The following is a 21,410-nucleotide window of genomic DNA, read 5'->3' on the forward strand; positions in this document are numbered from 1 at the left end:
TAAAACATGTGTGATATGACTTTTTCAGGTTCACATTTTGTTGTGACAATCAGAAGAAAGGGGAGAACACACAGTAGTAGTCTCAAGGAGTAATAGCCCAAGTGTTTGTCCATTATCATGTCTGGACACTTTATGTAAAGCAGCTTCTGTTGAAAATGTTTTACAAAAATCAGATTGATAGTCGTCAAAACTTTGTGTTGTTGTAGACAAACTAGACAGGGTTAGTTTTTCTACAACAGGCTTTTCTCAACATTCTTCACTTATAAATGTTGTGGTATTTTAATATCTTGTGTTACGAAATAATGACCTGAGATCTCATTATACTTAATTTAATGCTTTAAACTTGTTGAAAATGAAACTTTGTCTACAGTTTGACATGTTGTTGCTTACATATCGTTCTGAAAAAAAATGAAGAGATCACTGCACTGAACCCATTGAAAACCTCACGGTTTCTCCACCAAATGTTGATTTATGAACTCTTCCTGAGTTAAAGCATTAATGCTGTTTCTAAATGAATATGAACTTGTTTTCTTTGCATTATTTGAGGCCTGAAAGCACTTATTTTGACCATTTCTCATTTTCTGCAAATAAATAAACATTTTTTGCTTGGGATTTCGGAGGCATGTTGTCAGTAGTTCATAGAATAAAAAAACAATCTTAAAAGTAAACTCAGAGAAACTGATCATTTTAAGTGGTCTCTTAATTTTTTTCCAGAGCCGTATATACTTACCTGAGAGCCAGTGGCAGCAAGGATAGGCGAACTGCATACTGTTTGTACAGTGAGAGCAATAGTTCTTTATGAAGAAAATCCATTGCATTGCAAGTTTAATTTAATTTCTCAGTTGCTCTCCGTCTCATTAAAAGAATCCTTTCAATTTCTTTTTTTTTTTTTTAGGGTGGTGACTGAAACACTTGTCTGATATTTTAATGGTGGACTGTAAGTTAAGTCTTATTGGAAGTCCTTTCTAAAAACTCCTAGCCTGGTAAATTACCTGCAGAAACTTGGTGCTGGCTTTTCTTTCCGGTTATTAGCGTTGAACAGGTGATGCCTTCTCCCAGCCTTGTTATGCATCATACCTTTGTGTTGTGTTCTAACTCTCTGTCATATGCTGCAAAGCCTCTGAGCTCTGTCACACTAATTAGATAGTTCAAGTCATCCTCCATTTGTTTCTACCCAGATCCTTGCGAGGAGGATGGTACGCTCTGACACGAGGAGGAAGAGGAGAAGGAACAGGCAGTTAGAGGTGGCTGATGAGTGTCACTGGGCTCAGTAACACTGGTTCGTGTCAGAAACCCCTTGAGAAGGAGGGATTTTTTAAGGGGTTTCTGCAGACACAGGCAGTTAGGTCCTTTGCATTTGTTGTGTCATTTCCCAGCACTCAGGGGAACACATGGCATGTCGAGTTGATGCAAGTTGGCAAACCTTAAAAATAAGGCCTTTTGTAAGAATAGAGATGCTGTATGAAAATGTGTTTTTAATCCATAATTTGTAATTTCACTTTACAGTGAGTGTGCAGTTATAGTGAAAGGAGGAATTTACAATTATTAGTGATTTATTTTTATCTTGTGCAGAGAAACACAAAGTAACATGTAATAGTGATGTTTCTGATAATAAATAGTTTTGAAACTTTTTGCAAATGGAAAAAATAGAAACTGCAGTTTCTATTTTTTCCCCGATTCTTTCGATAAAAGCTAAAAAAAGCTTTTGATAAAAGTTTCAGGAGTCACCTAAGTTATAAGTTCATATGTTCTGTGAAAACCTTCGAGGTTTGTTAGTGAATATTAGTGAACAAACGGCATCATGAGCAGGATATTTTAAAAATCTGTTATATCGACTGTTTCTCATCCATTTCTATAATCATTATTGGATTATAAACTTTCATAAAGACTTGATTAGTTCATATCCTGATACATTTTACCTCAATGAACTGGAATTCTGTTCTTTCATTGGATCAATTTTTCCTCCTCATCAGACTATTCCAGCAGTCAGGTCTTCTACAGTTTTTGTGCAAATTTATTGTACTTCTTTGTGGATCTGTTAATCAAAGGATTAATTTGGTAATCTAAATAGGATCTTTACCTCTTTCTCCTTCTATTGTGAGTTTTAAACCTCTTCTTTAAAAATGTAAGGATTTTTCTTTATTTCTGTCCATGTTGCTGACTGCTACTGTTTCCTCCTCTGCCTGCTGTGAGCTCTATAATCAACTTGTGTATGGATAACCTTGTTTCAGGCTAGGCGTAAAGGGACGACAAATCCAGAAGTGTGTGCATGCCTCGGATAGCAGCGTCTGAGCCTGTGCCTGCGCTTGCTCCTGTCCTGCTCAGCTCTGTATGTCTACAGCTCCTTTGAGGCTTGCTTGCAGTTATTAAGTCAGATATGTTTAAATCTCTGTTACTCTCTTGGAAGAAAAAAAAACAAAAAACATTCACCACTAAAGTCCAGCAGGTGATGTCTTGAAAATTTATACACATTTATATTGAAGTGCTAGCAACAGCACAGTCTTTCATGTTGTGTTTTCATATCATAATGTAGACCACATAATATGCTTCTAGTGTCTGGAAATATTTGAAAAGATTTTTGTTTCTTTTCTTCTATTTTCTAGAACATTCTGCAGCCGTGTTTCATTCAGAAAGTGTCATCAATTTGAACATTTTTGTTTTGTTGAGGATATTGAATATATTCTGTTTGCTAAAGTATAAATATGCTTTGAGCTTTTTCATATTTTCAGTACACCAGAAATAGTCACAGAGAGTTTTAGAAATCCTTGCATTTAGCCACCTTTACTCCGACGTCCCTAAATAAAATCTAGTGCAGCTAATTCCCTTCAGAAGTAACCTAATTAGAAAAGGCAGCCCACCTGTGTCTAATTTAATCTCCTCGTAAATCCAGCTGTTCTGTGAAGGCCACTTCTATCATAATTATGTGAATTAATGCAGTCAATGCTAGTTGGTGAAGAATAATGCATCCAAGGAAGCCCAGTTGTTTACCTTGAGTTGCTGACTTTGCAGAAATCTCTTGTCCTGAACAAGCATGTTTGCTGAATACTCCAAAGACTGCAGCGTAAACATATCTGCCTGGTAACGACACACATTATATTTTTAATTGGCTCATCCAGTTCCACACAAACAGACTGCTGTAAGGTGTTAAGTGCTCTGACAGGAAATGTGTGGTCAACTCTGAGATGAAACCTTTCTGAATATTTTCCTCAATAAACTACATAATAGTGACTCAGATTTTCAGGGTTTTTTTTCTGAAAGGCACTGATGAATCACCGCTGATATTTTTACCCTTAGATGCTCACATTTATTCTTTGTGGGTAGAAAATATTACACATTCTTCCCTAAACTTTGTTATAAAAGAATGAATATACAGTATGTAGTTTGGTTAATGACTGAATTTATAGAGCAGCCTAATGAGTTTATTTGAAAGTCACAGCCGGCGATTAAGCCCCCTACGCACAGAACTAATTGTTGAAAACACTGGTTTAGCCCCAAAGCTTGACTGTCTGCAGAAACATCTGGGGCTGAGAGGGGACAGCGTCATCTGTAGCACTTGAGTGATGAATGTGAATATTTCTTCCAATTTAGACTCGTAGTCATAACTGCTAATGACTCCTCCAAGAATAGGACCATTGCTTCAGAATCACACGTTTGACCACGCAGCTATTAAGAAAACACAATGATAAATTTGTCTCGCACTCTTGGTGTTGGGCACAAATTTAGGTTCTCAGCTGTTCATCTGGAAGCATCACTCTGAGCTGTGTGTTCACACAAACACATTTCCCACACAAACAAGCATCTCACTTGCGCTCCCAAAATGTCAGCTCTTTTACACTGACAGGGACTTAAAATGGTCTCGTAGGGTTCAAGGCAAACGCGTCTTTCAACACGGCGCTGACTTGAAAGCGAGCTGAAAGCAAAGGTGTCGCAGAGTGTCGTCCCGGCGCTGGTGGTAAACGGCGATGCTTGGAGCCCCCCCAACCCTCTTCCCACCACTGAGGCGGATCTTCAAACAGATGACAAGAAAAATTAATAAACAGGAATCAACAAACCGGAAAAAGCAAACGTGTAAGCTCCTGTTCGAAGGTGCAAGGCTCATTAATTGTGTTGATGTTTGCCGTATTTACACAAGCTGACTCCCAACTTTTTTGTCTTCTTTGACAAACTGATTAGTGACATCATATGAAAAGCTGCTTATCATTTTTTTTTTAAAGCGCTAACCGTTTGGTGAAGTGGCGTCTGAACATTTCCGCAAAGGTTCATAAGTGCATCCAACTGATCTCAGAAATGCTTTAGGAAATGCGTTATTCATATCAAGAAGGAATAAATGCAAACAGATGTTTGCACTCTCCCGCAGTAAGACAGCAGCCAGTTTTGTACTCAATTAAATAGGACAGTGTAGCAATAATTCCATTTAGCATGTGAGACCGATTTACATATTCACCAATATTCTCCAAGGCCTTGCTTCTCCTTCTGTCCTTGAATCAATAGATTTTTTTTTTTTTTAAAGTGTCTATGTCCATCAGATGCAAATATGACCTGATGAGGTTCACATCGCCATTGCCGCCAGTCCTCCCACATGTTTATGAAATGCAATGCGTTCCTCGTGTAGCTATGAATGCAGCTGGTGACAGTAACTGATCGTTTTCTAGCTCGGTATTAATGACCCGTGTTGTTCGCAGATTCTTTTTGCTCGCTTAACTCTCTGGCTTCCTTTAACTGAAAATATAACAAATCTGTTTCTGAGCATTTTTCCTCATTTGCATTCTTGCATTTTTTTGTTATTTTTATCATGTTTTGGAAACGTGTGTGCTCGTGTTTTTGGATTCTACGTATGTGTGTGTGTGTGTTTGACACAGAACTAGTGTCTGTGGCCTGTGAAGGAGTGCTTGCTGAAGCATGGTTGTCTCAATGAAAAATGTACTCTGAACTGCAGACATGCGGAGGGGTAAATATTTGTCATCTTGGGGACAAACATAAATCAGTTAGCCACTCTTCAGTTTATATATGAAGGTGGATGGAGCTTTTTCTCCCTCTTGCACATCCAATTCCACTTCATTTTGTGTGTTTGATAACTCCCTGTATAAATGTTGTCATTGGTTTATGGATGGTATTTCCAAGAATGTTTGAAAATTGCTGCTGTTCCTGGAACCATTATGCACAAACATCAGACTTGGACTGATTACTAAATAAAGACAGTGAGTGCTTTAAATTCAAGCAGAAAACCACTCGAACAAAGCGGGGATTTAGAGGAAAAACATCAACATCAGCGGATGAGAAATCTTTGCCTGTTAATGGCCGCTAAACTTGAAATTGTTTAATACTCTGGCTGGTAACTTTAATTGAATTAATTTCGGGGAACATCGTAAGGACTGATGGTGTCATAAAGCACTTGTTACAGCTGCCGTTCATCATTGTGATGTAAATTGCGCCCAGTGATTGCTCAATGATGCCTTCCTTCAGGGACATGATGTTGTTTAAAAAAAAATTGTAATTGGCTCCAAAGGGCACATGATGTGTTGATGCCGTGAGGGAGGAACACAAAAGAGAGTTATATTTCCTCGCCGGCTAAGATTTTCTACCCTGCTGATATGCCCGTGCTGTAACAGCAGTGCATTTTGCAATTTTGTTTTACAAGCAGATAGGGGTGAAATTTTAAAAAAAATAATAATACATGCATGTTTTACAGATGGTGATAAGACATGTTGACAGCAAGCAGCAGTGGAGGATAAAAGAGCATATGTACGTGGAATGTTGTTTTAAAGTGAGACTTGAATTTGTTGTGTACAGAAAGAAAAAATCAGTTGGAGATAACACAGCTCAAAAATGATGAAAAATAGATAATTGGAGAAGTGCAAAAACACGTCTTAAAATAAATTATTTTTTAAAATACTTTATGGTTTAGGCATGGTAATGTTTAATCATTTTGAATGGGGAACTGAGATAACGCTTAGTTGTCCTTAAATGGAAAAAGTAATTGGCTTGTTGGTGTTGCTGTATGAGGTTTTTTCCCCCTGACGCGTTCAACAAATTGATAATGTGTTATGTTTTGAAATTATGACTGATGGGATTGTTGCTACCACAAATGTATTGTGATTAATGTACTCAAAATTACAAATACAGGTCATTTTAGGTGTGGTCTACTAACTTTGGACAGAGACATCCTTCACATCCAGAGACTTTTGCACATCCTGAGATTTTTTACCTTTTCTTTAATGCAAAAAAGCTCAAACATATCAGTTTGAATTGATCTGCCTCTGTGAATCAGATCAGAGATTTTCAATTTGCTTTGAAATCTTGCAGACTTTTAATTGGGTTAAACAGTTGAAACCAGATGTTTACATACACCACATAAAAAAAAATACACAATTTTTTCTCTCACTCTGAAGTTAAATCAGAACAAACTTTAGGTTAGTAACAATTACCAAAACAATATTCTGTTTGCTAAATGCCAGAAAACTTAGGAAGAACATTTCTAGAGACTTCTGATCTATTCCTTCTGACAGAACTTGTAGAACCGAGTCAGGTTTGTAGCCCGGCTCACACACGTCTTGTCAGATCTACCTACAACTTCTCCATAGAATTGAGGACTTTGTGATTGCCATGTCAAAACCATAACTCTGTTGTTGTTAAGTCACTTTATAATTAAGACAGACAGAAGATCCAAGCTGATTCCTTAAGAACTTTACTCCAATTTTCTATAAAATGTTCTTTCCTCATGGTGGCATCTATTTCATAAAGTGTACCAGTTCCTCCTGCTGCACAACAGAAACCACAACATGATGCTGCCACTTCCATGCTACACAGTTAGGATGGTACAAGCATTGTTTTTTTAAGTAGCCTGGTAATTTGTATATCATAGCGCTAGAGCAATATTTGTGCTTGTGGGAGATTCATAGCTAAAATTTGTTGTATTGTGGACAATTTTGTAATAGCATTTTGTCTCTGTGTCACTCAGCTCTGCTGCGGTTACATTATTCTATTTTGGGTTTTAGAAGCATATCCAGCTGTCTCTTTCACTGCATCACAAACACTTCATCACGTCCTCCTCATGCTCCTCCTGTAGATGTGCCCCTGACTTGGGAGTTGACATGGTCAGCTGGACAGATGAGACATGGAGTCTGTTTGCAGCAGGAAATCTGCCCTGGACATCATGGCTCAGCACACTGACAGCTGGTGCATCCGTGTTCTGTGTGTTTAGCGATATGTGCGTGTGTGTTTGTGTATTTTGCCAGCTGAATTGTCTCTGAAGAAGCAGCTGCAGCCAAATATGAGTTCAAAACCTTACCCATTTCTTTCAAACATCACGGTTTGCAGCCTTCCTGCATCACATCCGGCATATTGCACTGAATAAATCATTTTCATTGGCTGCCTGATTAGGCAGGGAGACATTTAGCCTGTAGTGTTTGTTGTTTATGCACGTATGCAATGACCTGTCAATGACCTTGCGTGTTTTTGACACATAATGTCGGCCTAAGCCAATCCCACTCAGAGAGGAATGTAATACAGAGCCTATGGAGCTATAGTATGTTTATTTAGTGTGTGCATTGACCTGCAATAAGTCTGCTAAGTGGCTTATACTCCCTGTGTGTGTTTGTGTGTAGAATGACTTTGAAGAATGTTGTGCCGTGACAATAATCTAAGCCAATTTAGTCACCATCAGCCCTTCATTATGAGTTTGACATAAAGTAGTGCGTGACTGGAATGCCCTCCCATAAAATGATAATTTACTTCTCCAAAGAAATTACGTATTTAACCTCATTAACCTAAAGAACATGCAATAAAATGAAAGGCTTACCCCCCACCTCCTTTGAAGTGCACTGCCATGCACCCACACACAAATACAAATTGGAAACATCATCAAAAGTTAGGAGTTCATGCCAATTGTGACCCCTGCAAATGAGAAGCAGTGGCATGTTAATATCAAGCCTTACTTGCAACTCGTTGGGCTTCTTGTTGGGGATTTTCTCTCTCTCTCTCTCTCTTTCTCTCTTTCTTTCTTTGCTTGAATATCATCTGTCTTTTAAGAAACGATTAACCTGGCAGGTGTGTCAGGTCTCACCCACAGTCTTCATCTTTCAGCCCACCATTTTAGCTCACAGGGAGTTTTTTTGGAGGGGATGTGAGGGAAGGTCAGCTCAGCCAACTAATAGTCGTGGTCACAAAGCTGAAAGTCACGCATTAGAAGAAGCCGCCATCATTAGGACCAACACATTTTCAAACAACCTGACCTGCTGCTCCCCCGCTGTTTATTAGCAAAGTTTTGGCTTCGCTTTAGAGCAATTATAGTCACTATTCATGACAAACTGTGGCCTTTTCCGCGACACCATGAGACAGGAGACACGCTTGCATACAGAGTAAATAATGTCAGGCGGTTGTGTTGTAATGCACAGAAGAGCTGCCATGTTTTTCTCTGCAAACGCGTGCAATATGGAAAATGTGCTCGGGAAAAACAGGGAAAATGGCAACGTGTCAGCAAGTGATGTATGTCGTTCATTGGACACAGAACATTTAGTTTTCATTAAGAGTTAAACACGTACACGAAACATTAATGGGGTTCAGCGACAGCAGTGCCGGCGCGCCTCTCTGAATCTCATCCTGATGAATTAGCAACTCAGCACAAGGGTGAAGCAAAGAAAAAAAAAACATGCAAGGAAAGAAAGACGCTTATGTGATGTGTAGAGGGGAAGCAACTGTCAGATAACATATTTATCTAGTTTAGTATTTATAACATAACTTCATGTAATCCCCAACGAAAGCGTCAACGTGCTCTTAGGAGGAACAAAAGGCTCGGTGGGGGAGGGACGATGGGAGGAAAAGCGGAGAGAAAGGTCAGGATGAGTGCTGCCGTTTCATTATGAGAGATGTGGACTCCTTTTCCTCTCCTGCTGCACGGGGAGTGATGGAGAAGGTTGTTAATGTCTGGCCTGTCAGCCATATTGGATTCAGGGCAGTAAATTAATATTACGCTCCTTTTAAAGGGGTTTTATTTTGGGATTTACTGATCTCCCCTGTGTGTCGGCAGTGTAAAGAGGTTATTTCCCTTCTTTCTGCTCTGTTCTGTGTCTGCTTGCTATCTCTCAAGCAGGGCTAATATGTTTAGAGAAAGAGAAAGCGTGTTCATAGAGGAAGGATCTGTGCGCTGTAGGCAGTTTTGTCTCATCATGTGTTTGTTTTAAACAATTTTTAGGAAGCACAGAAGTCTGTCGTACAATGTAGTGAATTTTCCAAGCAACGCCAGCTCCGTAGGTGTAGAGGCGACTTACAGACAGAGCTTTGCAAATTTATTTAAATGTATGGAGTAAAAAAGTACATAGCAGTAAATACATGTGGAAAAAAAATAAGCATTGAACACATTGTCATGGTTTTCTGTTTAAAGACAAAACTCTAATGGGGTAGGCGACATAAAATTCCCACCAGATGTCAAAAACCCAAGTAATCCACACTTACGAATAAATCAAAGCAAATAACCAATAAATGATGTGTAAAGATTAAGTGAAGAATACATGAAGTAAGCGACGTGCTAAAGGAATAGAAAGTATTAAAAAAGCATTCCTTTCACTTCCCAATTAATTGTCAATTTGTGTTGGTTTGTCACATAAAATCCCAATAACATACATTTAGGTTTGTGGCTGTAACACGACAAATCATGAAAACTTCCGGTGGTTTGAATACTGTTCCACATCGCTGTATCTTCCCCTTTGTTCCTCCATGTGCCGAGGTTATCAAACAGGAGAATTAAGTGATTAGAAACACGTGGAGATAAGTGATTTTAAGTCAGTGGGCTGTTTTAACTGTGACTTATCTTGAGACTCTGTCCTATCTGTTGTGCGGAGCTTAATGTAGGCTGGGTTAGAGTCCTGACAGAAAAGCACTATAACACAGTGTGAAGTAGTCTTGTCACTGAGGCAGGATTTATGGCTGCTGGTCCATCAGCGCTGATGTTAAAAGGGCTGTGATTAAGAGCCGAAGTGAAGACATGGACTGCGCTGCCCCTGTGACCCAGCCAGGAGCACACAAGGCTGAGCACTGTCACTGCTAACTCCACACCATACAAATCTGTCTTCCTCCTTCTCTTTGTCTGTCTATCTTCTACTGTCTCGTCCAACATGCATGCGTTTGAGCTAAAATTTACCAAGGACCCTGAATCTCTGCATTTGATCTTCGCTCAGCAGTTGCAACATGGAGGCAGGGAATAGGCTCAGTGTCTGCCTTACAGACACAACTTCAAAAGCTTGGAAATATATTTCATTTTCTGTCTCTCTTCTTTTATTCTCCAAGGTTCAGAGCATCCGGCCACAGCAGCACTTCCCTCTGCATTCTCGGACCTCCTGCCTCACTTCCTGGTGGAGCCTGAGGACGAGTACATCGTGAAGAACAAGCCTGTGACCCTGTCCTGCCGCTCGACCCCAGCCACCCAGATCTACTTCAAGTGCAACGGAGAATGGGTTCACCAGGACGACCACTTGATTGAGCGAACTGTTGACCCAGCCACAGGTACACAGAACCTACCCATTGTTACTTGTGCTGTGTATTTCTTTTTAGTTTGAACCAATATCAGCAGTCTTTGTTTGACCGTGTTTTCCAGTCGTCAGCTACGGACCAACATCTATCAGATACATTATATAAAGTGTTTTGTGCTGAAACTAAGGTCGTCAAATTGCCGGCGATTACTGTGCTCCAACAGACTCCTGACTCATCCTCCATCCTATTTAGCCTGACACTCTCATAATAAGCACATTGGTTTCATTCTCAGAAATCTCCACAATCACCTTGGAGACCTGTTTGTTTTTCCCTTTGTTGTGCTGCAGTCCCCCCGTCTCTGCCATTGGTGTCACAAGCATGTCTGTGATTCAGAAGTGACCTGCAAATCCAAACCACCCATTCACCGCCTCTGACCAGTGATTGGGAGCATACCCAGATATGCAAATATGAATTGTGGTGACATTGTCGATATAGGTTTGCAATTAAATTTTTTTTTTGCCTCTTTTCACGTAATAATTGTAACTCTTGACACAGCTGAAGTTTATATCTTCTCCAAGCTTATTTAAAACAATTAATACTGAGCCTGAATGAAAGGTGGAATGAATGTGAAAACAATAATAATTTCAATTTTATGTGCAACATTATATGGTACCCCTACTAAAGAAAAGATTTTAATTAATCCAATGTATTGCATCAGTATAATCTCACACTGATTAATATGAGTAGATTTATTCTGTGGAGACAAAATAATTGTTTTAATAAAAGCACCGCTGGCACAATTAGCGGTGTGAATGCCTCGTCTTGCCCTTTGGCAAAAAGACACCGCTTAGTTTTCTTCTATTAAATTTCATAACCTTGAAGCATACATAGTAAGAAAGTTTTGACTAGTCCCTTTTGCTCAATATCCGCTTTTTGGATTTCTACCACAACATCCTGTTCCACAATCCTTACTTTACACCTTGGATCTCGTAATTGTCCAGATTTGTGACTCCATTCTGATGTGGATTAGAGGCATATTGGTGGGTCGAGTTATAGTGGATATATAGTATAAAGAATAGTGGATCAGAATGTTGGTTTGGTTTTTTTGTCCTCGTATGCCCCCCCAAACAAATGAATGGCATTTAAATAGAATCAAAGGCGTCTCAAACTCCAACTTTTGTGGCCAGTGTACTGCTACTTTTAGAAATGTATCTGCATCAATACACCTGATCCAAATAATTGTGTCATTTTCAGGTCTGTGTAGATCCTGACCACGTCCTGTGATGGTAATTCAGCTTTTTTCTTCAGCTGTGTTGGACCAAGGACACATTTAGAAGTGACAGAATATCACCTCTCCAGAAGTGGAGTTTTAGACCTCTGATCTGAGCGTTGTCATGGTGATGCAGGGACCACTCTTTGATGCAGTTCTCTAACATTGAGCTTTGAAGTATTGTTTCTTTTTTTTTTAATCTCCCTTAGCATTTCCTTCACTGTGATGGGGAGCAAGACAAATATGGTTTCTCTATCAGTCTTCTAACCAGTGCCTTACAGAAATTTGGGCTTTGTGATACAAAATATTGACCCCAAGGAACCAGAAAATCATTAATTATGATTAAAAAGTTCCTAGAAACTCTGCATGAAATTTTAATTTTTTATTTTTTGCACCAATTTTTAAAAATGTTTTTTTAGGAATGGTTAAGGAATAACCATAACTTTACATCTGGCGATTTTGATGGAACTAAATATTTCTCAGAAAACAAAGGTTGAATTTTTTAATTATTTTCTGTGTGAAATTGTGCTGCTGCAATACTTGACTAATTTAAGGTATTTTTGCACCTTTACAAGGGGTGCCAATAAATGTAGCCAACAGTTTATAAGCAAAATAAACAAAAGGAGAAAAAAACATAATCTATTATGCACACAGTGATACATCAGGTGCATTTTGAACTGCAGCTAAGCTTGCTGATGCTGCCAAAGACAGACAGCAATGGGATACAATTTCAATAGGGTTTAGTTTCTGTAACTTTTTGCGTAGGCACATTGACTGTGGGTGAAAGATGAGCTGAATACACCTTCCATCTTTTTAATAACCCCTGTTGTCAAGCCCCAGACGCCTGCTGCCATTCACCAACTCTTTTGTTGCTTGATCGCTTTACCTTTTGTGTGAGAAGTCTTGGTTTGATTCAGTAGTTGTTTTGGAGTCATCCTCCTGTAAATAAAAATGAAAACAGAGTACATGGAGTTGACAGTGACAACCATTAAGGCCATTTATGAATTTGCATGATCATGGTGAAATGTTACAGAGTCAGAATCAATTCTAATAAAAATGAATCATCATAGTTTTTATTAAGATTTCCATGTCCTTGTTACTGTTATTGATATAAATGAAGTTGTTAAAAAATCTTTAAGGTTTTTGTGAGCTACAGACAGTTTTAAAGCTTCAACAAGCAATAACGTATTGTGAGTAATTGACTGTTTTGTTTTCTATGAGAATATCAGATCTTGAGTGAAGGAACAAAAGGAAACTTTCCCATGGAGAAGTTTCCTTTTGCAACGTGAATGGACAGTGGGCTTTTATTTCATGTGCAGACGAAAGAAAACGAAAGTGTAATGCTGAAGACAGAAAGGAGAGATAATTAAAATAAAGGCAACTCGAAATGAAACTAATACAAGCACTCTAGAAACTTTAAAGTGGCCCCTTGAAGTCTTAAAAGGCCAGCTGAGCTTCAGATTAATTTTTAAAACTCACACTCATCGAATTGCTGAAAGAAAGCTTTGCTCTCTCTGCCTGTCTTGTTTGGGGATTTGTGGTGTGTCCAAACGGCATGGTGAAGAGTCGATACTCCTCACTCCCTCCCGACTCCTCACCACTCTCTGTCACTCACGATCTGTAACTTTCAAATCATCTTACTAGACATCCGATGCAGATTGGGGATTGAAATCGTGATGGCGACATCAAGACATACGCGTCCATTAAGATGCACTTCAGTCTTTGACATCAAAAATCTGAAGATCAACACGCTGAAGACAGTGATGCAAATAGCAGAAAATGGAGCTGCACAATTTATAAAATCTTAACCATCATCGGCGTGTGAGTGTGTGCAATAGTGCGAAAAAAGAGGACTGCTTTGATGCAATATTTGGTAGAGTACAGTGTGCAGACACCAAATGTGCCTAATGAGCATTGATACGCACAGTGGATTATATATATTTTACATACTGTGTATATATATATATATTTATGCAATATTTTAGGTAATTTTTCAGCAGTACTTCTGATATCAGCTCTATCACTGTCCGTGTTTAACTGAAAATATGCAGCTGCCACAATTTCTCTTTACTATCCTTCATATCTACAGACTTTTTCATCACGACCAAGTAAGGAGGCAAGTTATGTGCAAGACTAGGTTTTATGCTGCTATCAAATGGGTGACATCCTGGAGACTCCTCTTTTACTTTGACATGGAGATTGTGAATTGTTTTATTCCTATAAAAGAAGACATGATGCAGGCTATAAACTGCAGAGTTTATGGGAAAACCAGATTACAAACCCAACATCGCCCTGCCAGCATTTAATGATGATGCTCCATTTGCCATGTGTGTGTGTGAGCTGTTGCAGTTTGCATTTATTTGTCTATGAAACAAATCTGGCATGCTGGCTGCCACGGACCCCCGCAGCAGTGAGGGACTCCATGTTTAGAAACCCTGTGAAGTTCAAGGCTTCCTCACAGCTCCCGCCTTCACTCTGTGGTTTCACAGCCTTTGATGCTGAATGTTTCATATGTAGACCTGCGCAGCTTTACAGAAATCGGGGTGCTCCAAAAGTGTGGCTGGACCTGCATCGATCTCTCAGACGCTTGTGCTGTTTAATGTCACTCGTGCCCCAAGGAGTTTGCTGACAGCTCCGTCCAATCCCCAATCCTTAAAGAAACATGTATATGTGCATTACAGGCTTGTCAGGCTGTCCTCTCGCCCTGGTCATCACGATCATGCAGGACTCTAAACTTGTACCTGTTACCAAGCAACCAGTGCTTCTATCGCTCCAGAATCTGGCCGAGGGCAACGCCATCCCCTAAGAAAGAGGGATTTTAAAGGATGGAGACTGGGGCTGTAACGATACAGCCAGTTCACAAGATGAAATGATGCGTGATTTAAGCGCTATTTTGGAGAGAAAAATAAAATTGTATTGTTTGTTTTGAAAACGGAGTGAAGAGGTTTGGCTACTCATTTAGGCTTGTTAAATTATAAATGTTTCCTAATGTCAAGCAGCTATTTAAAATACTCCCTTTGTTTGCCATGCAGTTTTACCAATTCAGAGTTTATTAATGTAAGTATTTTAGTTTTTGAACTGGAAAGGATCAGTTGCAGTTCAGATTGATTGAGTTGGATCCATCCTAACAGTGCAAATTAGGACAAATAAGTAACAAATGGCACATTAATCTGTATTGCACCAGGCATATGATTATATGCTATTTAATATACTGGTATTAAATAAATCCCCAAAGTCTGAACTTTTTACAGAACTGTGATTTCTGTTTACATTTATGTTTCCATACACATCAAAATTAATGAATGTGACAATAAGTAGTGTTTGATATCAAGAGGTTTATGAACAGAACTAAATATATAAATATATCCCTTTGCAATCTATTTGTAATAGGTAATCAGATTTTATGAAAATGAAACAAGAACACCCTCTAAAGTCTTAAATAGAACTTGGAAAATTTAAGATATAAAAGCAGCACTGAGTTTAATATTTAATGTGGCTGCCATGTAAATAAACCGTAACCCAGGCAGGTTTGAAGTATTTATGTTGAGATTATTAATAGGAAACTCTGACAGTACATCTTTGATTAAAAACCAGCACAGATAAAATTGTGCAACATGTTTGTGAACATGTTCCTTCATAGTTTGAAGGCATAAAATGGACATTTACATTGTTATTGGCCTGTTTTGCTATCACAATCCCAGCACCAGAACTTTTACTAAACCTTACTGATTTTCTTGTCCTCTTTGTTTATGGTCTGTTAATGGAAATAGCTAGATTCTGACGGCATAAGGAAAACTACGACAAAAATAACTCAAACTTTCATATTTTTGTTTGTGTGCCATTGGTGTTAGTTGTTTTGTAAATAGGATGAGACCAAAATTAATATTTGTGAAATGCAGCCATAGCTTTGATTGGTTGTTGAGTCTGAAAATATTAATGATCTTTTTGCAAATGATTGTTAATAAGGATTATTAGACTGAAATAAATTGAGCTGTAGATTTATCCACAGTCATGTTGCAGAGCAAAGCTGAAGGAATATCAGATGTGTTTCTGTTGCAAGTATGAGCCCAGCAAAGCACAGGCAGGATTTAGCAAACTCCATTCATGCTCAGTAGCAGCAGACTCTGTCAAATGTCAAAGCGACTGTGAAGTTTTAAATTAATAACAGACCCAGGACTGAAGTGCAAGTGTGTTTCATCGGTGCTGCTCAGTCCTCAAAGTTCAGCCAGTAAAAAACATGACATGTGGATAAGACTCTATTTCAGACATGACCTCGCTATCATCAGACAGCCTGCTTTATTGAACCTGATTCAGAGCAGCAAAGACAAAAGAGTAGCTCTAGCTGGCTGTGTCTACAATTCAGTTACAGTTTACATCCCTTTGTATTGCCGATCGCTGTGGACACCACACATATAGACAAAAGATTTTTTTTTATTTTTACAAACTCCTTAGAGAAGACAAAAGGAAAAATATGTCACAATTTGTCCTTCCCCCCCGGTTCCAGTGTCTCATATTGATCTGTCCTCGAGTCTATCGGTTCTCATTACCTGTCTGCAGTAACTTATCTCAATTGGTATGGCTCTGACTGCTTCTCAGGGAGCTAGCTAACGCTGTGTCTTTCCCAGGTCGGGAAGACGTTTGGCGAGTCTTAATAAAGAAATATCCCCCCCGAACAAATCAATACTGACAGTGTGTTTGCATAGATTAGGAGATTCTCCCACTCTATGATTTCTCATCAGACACATGATGAGGGGAAGCGAGATTGGCATTTGAGCGTGGGCTCGATGTATTGGCCAGACTGATTTGATTGTGTTTGCATTTCATCTGCCAGCATTGATGGAAACGATTTTGATCCACGCTTCGGATTGTCACCCCAGCAGCAAACCCTCTCAGGTGGAAAATGCATGCATTTCACATTCTTATTTCAATAAACCTTCGCAACCGCCTTTATAAAGACAGGAGATTATATTTTTTTCTTTGTTGATTGAAACGGATGTCAACAAGGCGTCTTTGGTGAAAACAGAAGATGACGGAGACACATTGCTTTATGAAATTGTTTACAGTGGGATCATACATGCCACATTCATAAAGAAATACTCTTTTTTTATGATTGGCGAAACAATTTAAAACCACATAAAGGAAGAAAATATAACCGCTTCCCATAGCATGCTAGTTTTTTTATTTTTTATTTTGAATCAGCTCCTGTCCTCTGTCAATCCTCTGAAGTTCAAATATCACCTATGACGTCAATAGTAATGCTTTTAAAGCCAGACCTAAAAAAAAATAAAAAATAACGTTGCTTTTCTGCCATATCTGACATCTGCAGGCTTCATTTGTAGAAAATATGTTTCTTTTGATTAACCGGATCCTGGATTGTAATGTGATGACATATTTAATTTCAGATCTAAGAGGGAGATAAGCCAGGCTTAGCCTAAATGATCTGTAACCTTTGTTTTAATACCACGGTACTCATCCCTGGTATTATAGCAGCCAATCACCTCCCTTACTCCAACTTCCACCCACTCCGCTTTTCTCCCTCTCCACTTGTTTTTCTCCATTTTCTCAGCTCTGTAGGTCACAACATGGATGCATTTACCTTTACAGGAACGTCACACGGATGACATTTATCTGAAAGCGGTAAAAGCTCACTGCCACTTTGTCTGAGACTTGAGGAATTTCAGCTGGATTCCTCCAAAGCCACCTCGTAGTAATTAAACAAATCTTTAACAGAATATTGAAGAAAAGTTCTGCAGCAATTTAGGCCAAACCTGACAGGTCTGAGTGCCAGGACCAAATGAGAAGAATGAAATAAGGGAATCATGACAAAATAGCCCTAAGTGAAGGAAATGGCCGTGTACCACCTGCTGAGCATTGATCAGTTGCCAAAGGGGCTAATTGATAATGCATTATTAGCTGCCTCCACATAATGGGACTTGTATTTTATCCCTTCCTTCATTGCTGGAGGGGAGGAAGGATTTGGCAAAGAAGCACTGAAAAACAGATGGGAAGGTGAATTGTTCCTGTGACACATCTGCCAGCTCTTTCTATTAGACCTCTCAGGGCGGTCAGGTGAGACTGTGCATCCATGTTTGTGAAAAGAAATACTGTCTTCAAAGCACAACACACGTTTAAATATGTGAGGGAAGTCAAGGTGGATTTAATGGAAGCTTCTGTTTGTCTGGCTTTAAGATGACAGAGCTGTAGCAATATATCCAGCTTAGTAGACCAGACAATGCAGTATGTTGGTTCTTGAGAATAAGTTAAAACATGGTTTCATTAATATGTTTTGGAAGCAATTTTCTCTTGGGTTACAAATCATGCCTCATTTTCTGCAAATCTGAAGGATGGATGAGAAGAAAGCATTTTTTCCCCAGGTATTAAAGATGGAATATGCTCTGCAGACACATTTAGAGTGTTTTAGAATGACGACTACGATCCAACCTCAGAAAACTGATCAAATATTTTAACACACACTTTGTGGGGTGGCTTTCCTAGAAGAGTCGAAGCTTATATAGCACAGGGTTCCCATGCAGTCTTCCGAACCCTTAAATATTTTCCTTGAGTTTTCACAAACAAAGCTGGACAATGCAAATAGAGAAAAAGTTCTTAAAGTCGTATCAGTCCATCCATCCATCCCATTCATCTTGCTATTACATGGCCATACATGTCTCGTCTTTAAAGTTGGACTTTCAGCCCACATTTAAATCTTGATCAACATCTGACATTTACTGTGCGTTTGGCAGCATTTCATATAACATATGGTAAACTTTGGAAATGTGCTAAAAAGCAACTTTTCGCACAAGAAATCCAGAAGCAGGAACAATTAAACAATTAAGACGCAACCAGCTGACACAAGAGCCACATGTCTCGGTGTTCCACATTCTGCTTAAGATGTGCTTATATTTGGTAATTTATTTGGCTTATGTTCCTGTGAAGTTGGTCTTGACAAGCAGGAATAACATTTTTCAAAATTAACTGCAATTAGTGGAACAAAAGTGGGAGAAAAAAAGATAATTACCATTTGTCAAATAACAACGCTGCCGTTCTACTCTCCCACACGCGCAGCCTTTGTCCTCCCACCAAAACATACCCCACGTCAGCCTCACACTTCGCTTTCTCCCAGCTAATTTCACATTCGTCAGCCTCACAAAAGCTGCGCCCTTGCCTGGAAGTTGGAATACATTCGGCAATTTTAGAAGTTCTTTCTTCCTTCCTTCCTTTTTTTCTTTCTTTCTTTGTTTATTTCTCTCTTTGTTCCTTTCTTTCTTTCACAACAGCATTCATTTATTACCCTCATCTAGAAGAGACAGACATGTTATCAATACAGTCCTTGGAGCTTTCATTTGTCGTGTGGGTGTGTGTGTTCAAGTGGGGCAACAAAAGTGTTTAAAAGTCTTTCAGATCATGATGAATAGTTTTCTCAACACAGAATGCTTTAGTTTTGCAGCAGAAATTATTCTCTTAAATGTGCTTAACAATAAGGAATGCATCAAGGTTGTCAAATGTAAAGTTTCCAAAGCTTTAACCGAGACACATGAATGAAATGAGGCCTTACTGCAGCAGCACAGACAGGTTGTATTATTGAAACCACTTATGCTTCACAAATAGAAACAGTTTCTCAGGTTCACCAATGTTCCTTAAACTTTGCTTTCTTAAAAACTCTGAGAGTAGTGCGGAAAGGAGCAGGTAAACTTCCTTCCTGCTTTGGTATTTTATCAGCAATGATCTCTGATGCTTTTCCTCGGTCTATTTTTTGCTTTTACTGTAATGTAATGTTATCTTTCTACTTACCTCCACATCCCTGGGAAATGAAAGAAGCGAGTGTTTATGCTGACAGTGGGAGGCAAAGTGGGAGTTTGTGGTGTCAATCAACACCTGCTCTGCTCAAATTCGTTTAAAAATAGTGGGGCTGGGAGGTGTACTTAGGTGGCTGACAGCTAAATAGTCCTTGGAGATTGTTTTTGATAGACAGAGGAACTTGGTGGCTGACAGTTAATGCTTTGTGTGTTTGGCCCCAAGGAGACTTCCAGTGTGGGGATTTTACACAGTCCTCAAACAAACATCAACTTGCTGGTCTCTTCTTTTTAAAATAAAAAATAAAAAGCTGAAAGCTGCAGGGTGTCCTGACGATGGGATATTTGGTGCTGCAGTAAAAGGACTATTTTATGCAGTGATGGAGGAAGAATAGCTTCAATTTCCTCATGAAGTGCTGAATGAAACATAAAAAGGAGCTGAAAATTTCTTTTCTGGAAGTCTCTCAAACGATGTGGGTGCATGTGAAACCACAGGCATCCAAACATGTAAGTCCTTATTGTGCATTCAGAACTCACATCAATGTACAGCGGATGGACAACGTACCTCAAATAGAGTCTGAATTAGGGTCAGTTGGGTGATGGAGTGGAAAAACAGGCAGAAAATAAAAAACTGTGGTGGAAAAAAGAAGTCCAGTTGTTTTCAACATTTTTCAATTTTGTCGACATCTATGTGATCTGGAAGAAAATTTTGTGATGATTCTGTTTGCCGCTTACACACTTAAAAGAAAATTTAAAGGACGAAGCTCACATGTTTTAGGGCTTGTTCAATGAGGCAAGAACAAAAGAAAAGGGCCTGGTCAGGACTGCGTCCTGAAGCCATTCTTAGTATTTTATGATTCAACTGAATAATTCATCTCTGTTGTTTTAGATCAAGAGTTTGTTTCCCGAGAATGTTTATTCTGTGTCCCAGCTCCTTTAGAAATCTCAGAGCGGCTGGTATTGACTAAGAAATCAATTGGTAGAAGTGTATTGTTTTAAAGTTGGATCAACTTTAAAACAATACACTATTAGACACTATTATACACTATTAGACCTCTAATTAGACCTCTACTAAAGGGAAGTAGCTGATGCATAATTAGCTCAAGCAACATACAATGGGAAAACGTCCATGCACTCTTCAAACCATCCGTCTTGCTGATCTCTTTGGTAGTATATGTGGTGAATTCATAGCGATCAAATCAAATATTTACTGTGTAAACAAAAAACACAAAACCTTTTTATTCTTATTGTTTGACATTAATGAGAAATGTTACTCTTTTGTCAGAATTACCAGTATTATTTCTATTTGCTGTGGAGTGTGAGAGGGAATTTTGTTGCAAAACTTTTTATTACTTTCTTCAAATTTAGAAGTTTACATACTTTCATATGACCATGCCTTCGAACAATTGAGTTTCTGATATGTTCATTCACATCACTGATTAAATTGAGGCACACCTAAAAGCACACTACGTTTTTTGTGTGGCATCAATATACCAAGAATATAAATAAGAGAATTATGAACCACCACAAATCTACTCGGTCCTTGGGTGCAATTTCTAAATGCCGCGTTCAAGTGTTCAAACTATTATATGCAACTGAAAACACCATAAGAATGCCCAGCCATCATACAGTTCAGAAGAGAGACGGAAACTGTGTCCCATTGATTAACTTGTTTTAGTGTGAAATAGGAACATCAACCCAAGAACACAAGCAAAAGACCAATTTAAGAAAAGAAAGACTTGTTTTGACATAATGTCAGAGAAGATATTGTCTTTTTGTCCAGCATGAACACTGCACTTCACATTCTCCACATTTATAGCCTTACTATAAATTTTATAAAAGTTAATCTCTTTTCGCAAAATTTCACAAACATATGCACAGTT

At 38.8% G+C, this 21,410-nt stretch overlaps 1 protein-coding gene across 4 annotated transcripts in view; it reads left to right on the forward strand.

The window, feature by feature from the left end:
• The window catches only part of unc5a (unc-5 netrin receptor A), a 193,226-nt gene that overhangs the window by 77,692 nt on the left and 94,124 nt on the right, over window positions 1-21,410 (forward strand). For all 4 annotated transcript variants that reach the window (XM_032555528.1, XM_032555530.1, XM_032555529.1 and 1 more), the window contains exon 2: window positions 10,282-10,497. In XM_032555528.1, coding sequence (XP_032411419.1) covers window positions 10,282-10,497 — 216 coding nt within the window. The remainder of the gene's footprint in view (window positions 1-10,281; window positions 10,498-21,410) is intronic.

This window comes from Xiphophorus hellerii, chromosome 23 (genome assembly GCF_003331165.1).
Source record: "Xiphophorus hellerii strain 12219 chromosome 23, Xiphophorus_hellerii-4.1, whole genome shotgun sequence".
Taxonomy (NCBI): domain Eukaryota; kingdom Metazoa; phylum Chordata; class Actinopteri; order Cyprinodontiformes; family Poeciliidae; genus Xiphophorus; species Xiphophorus hellerii.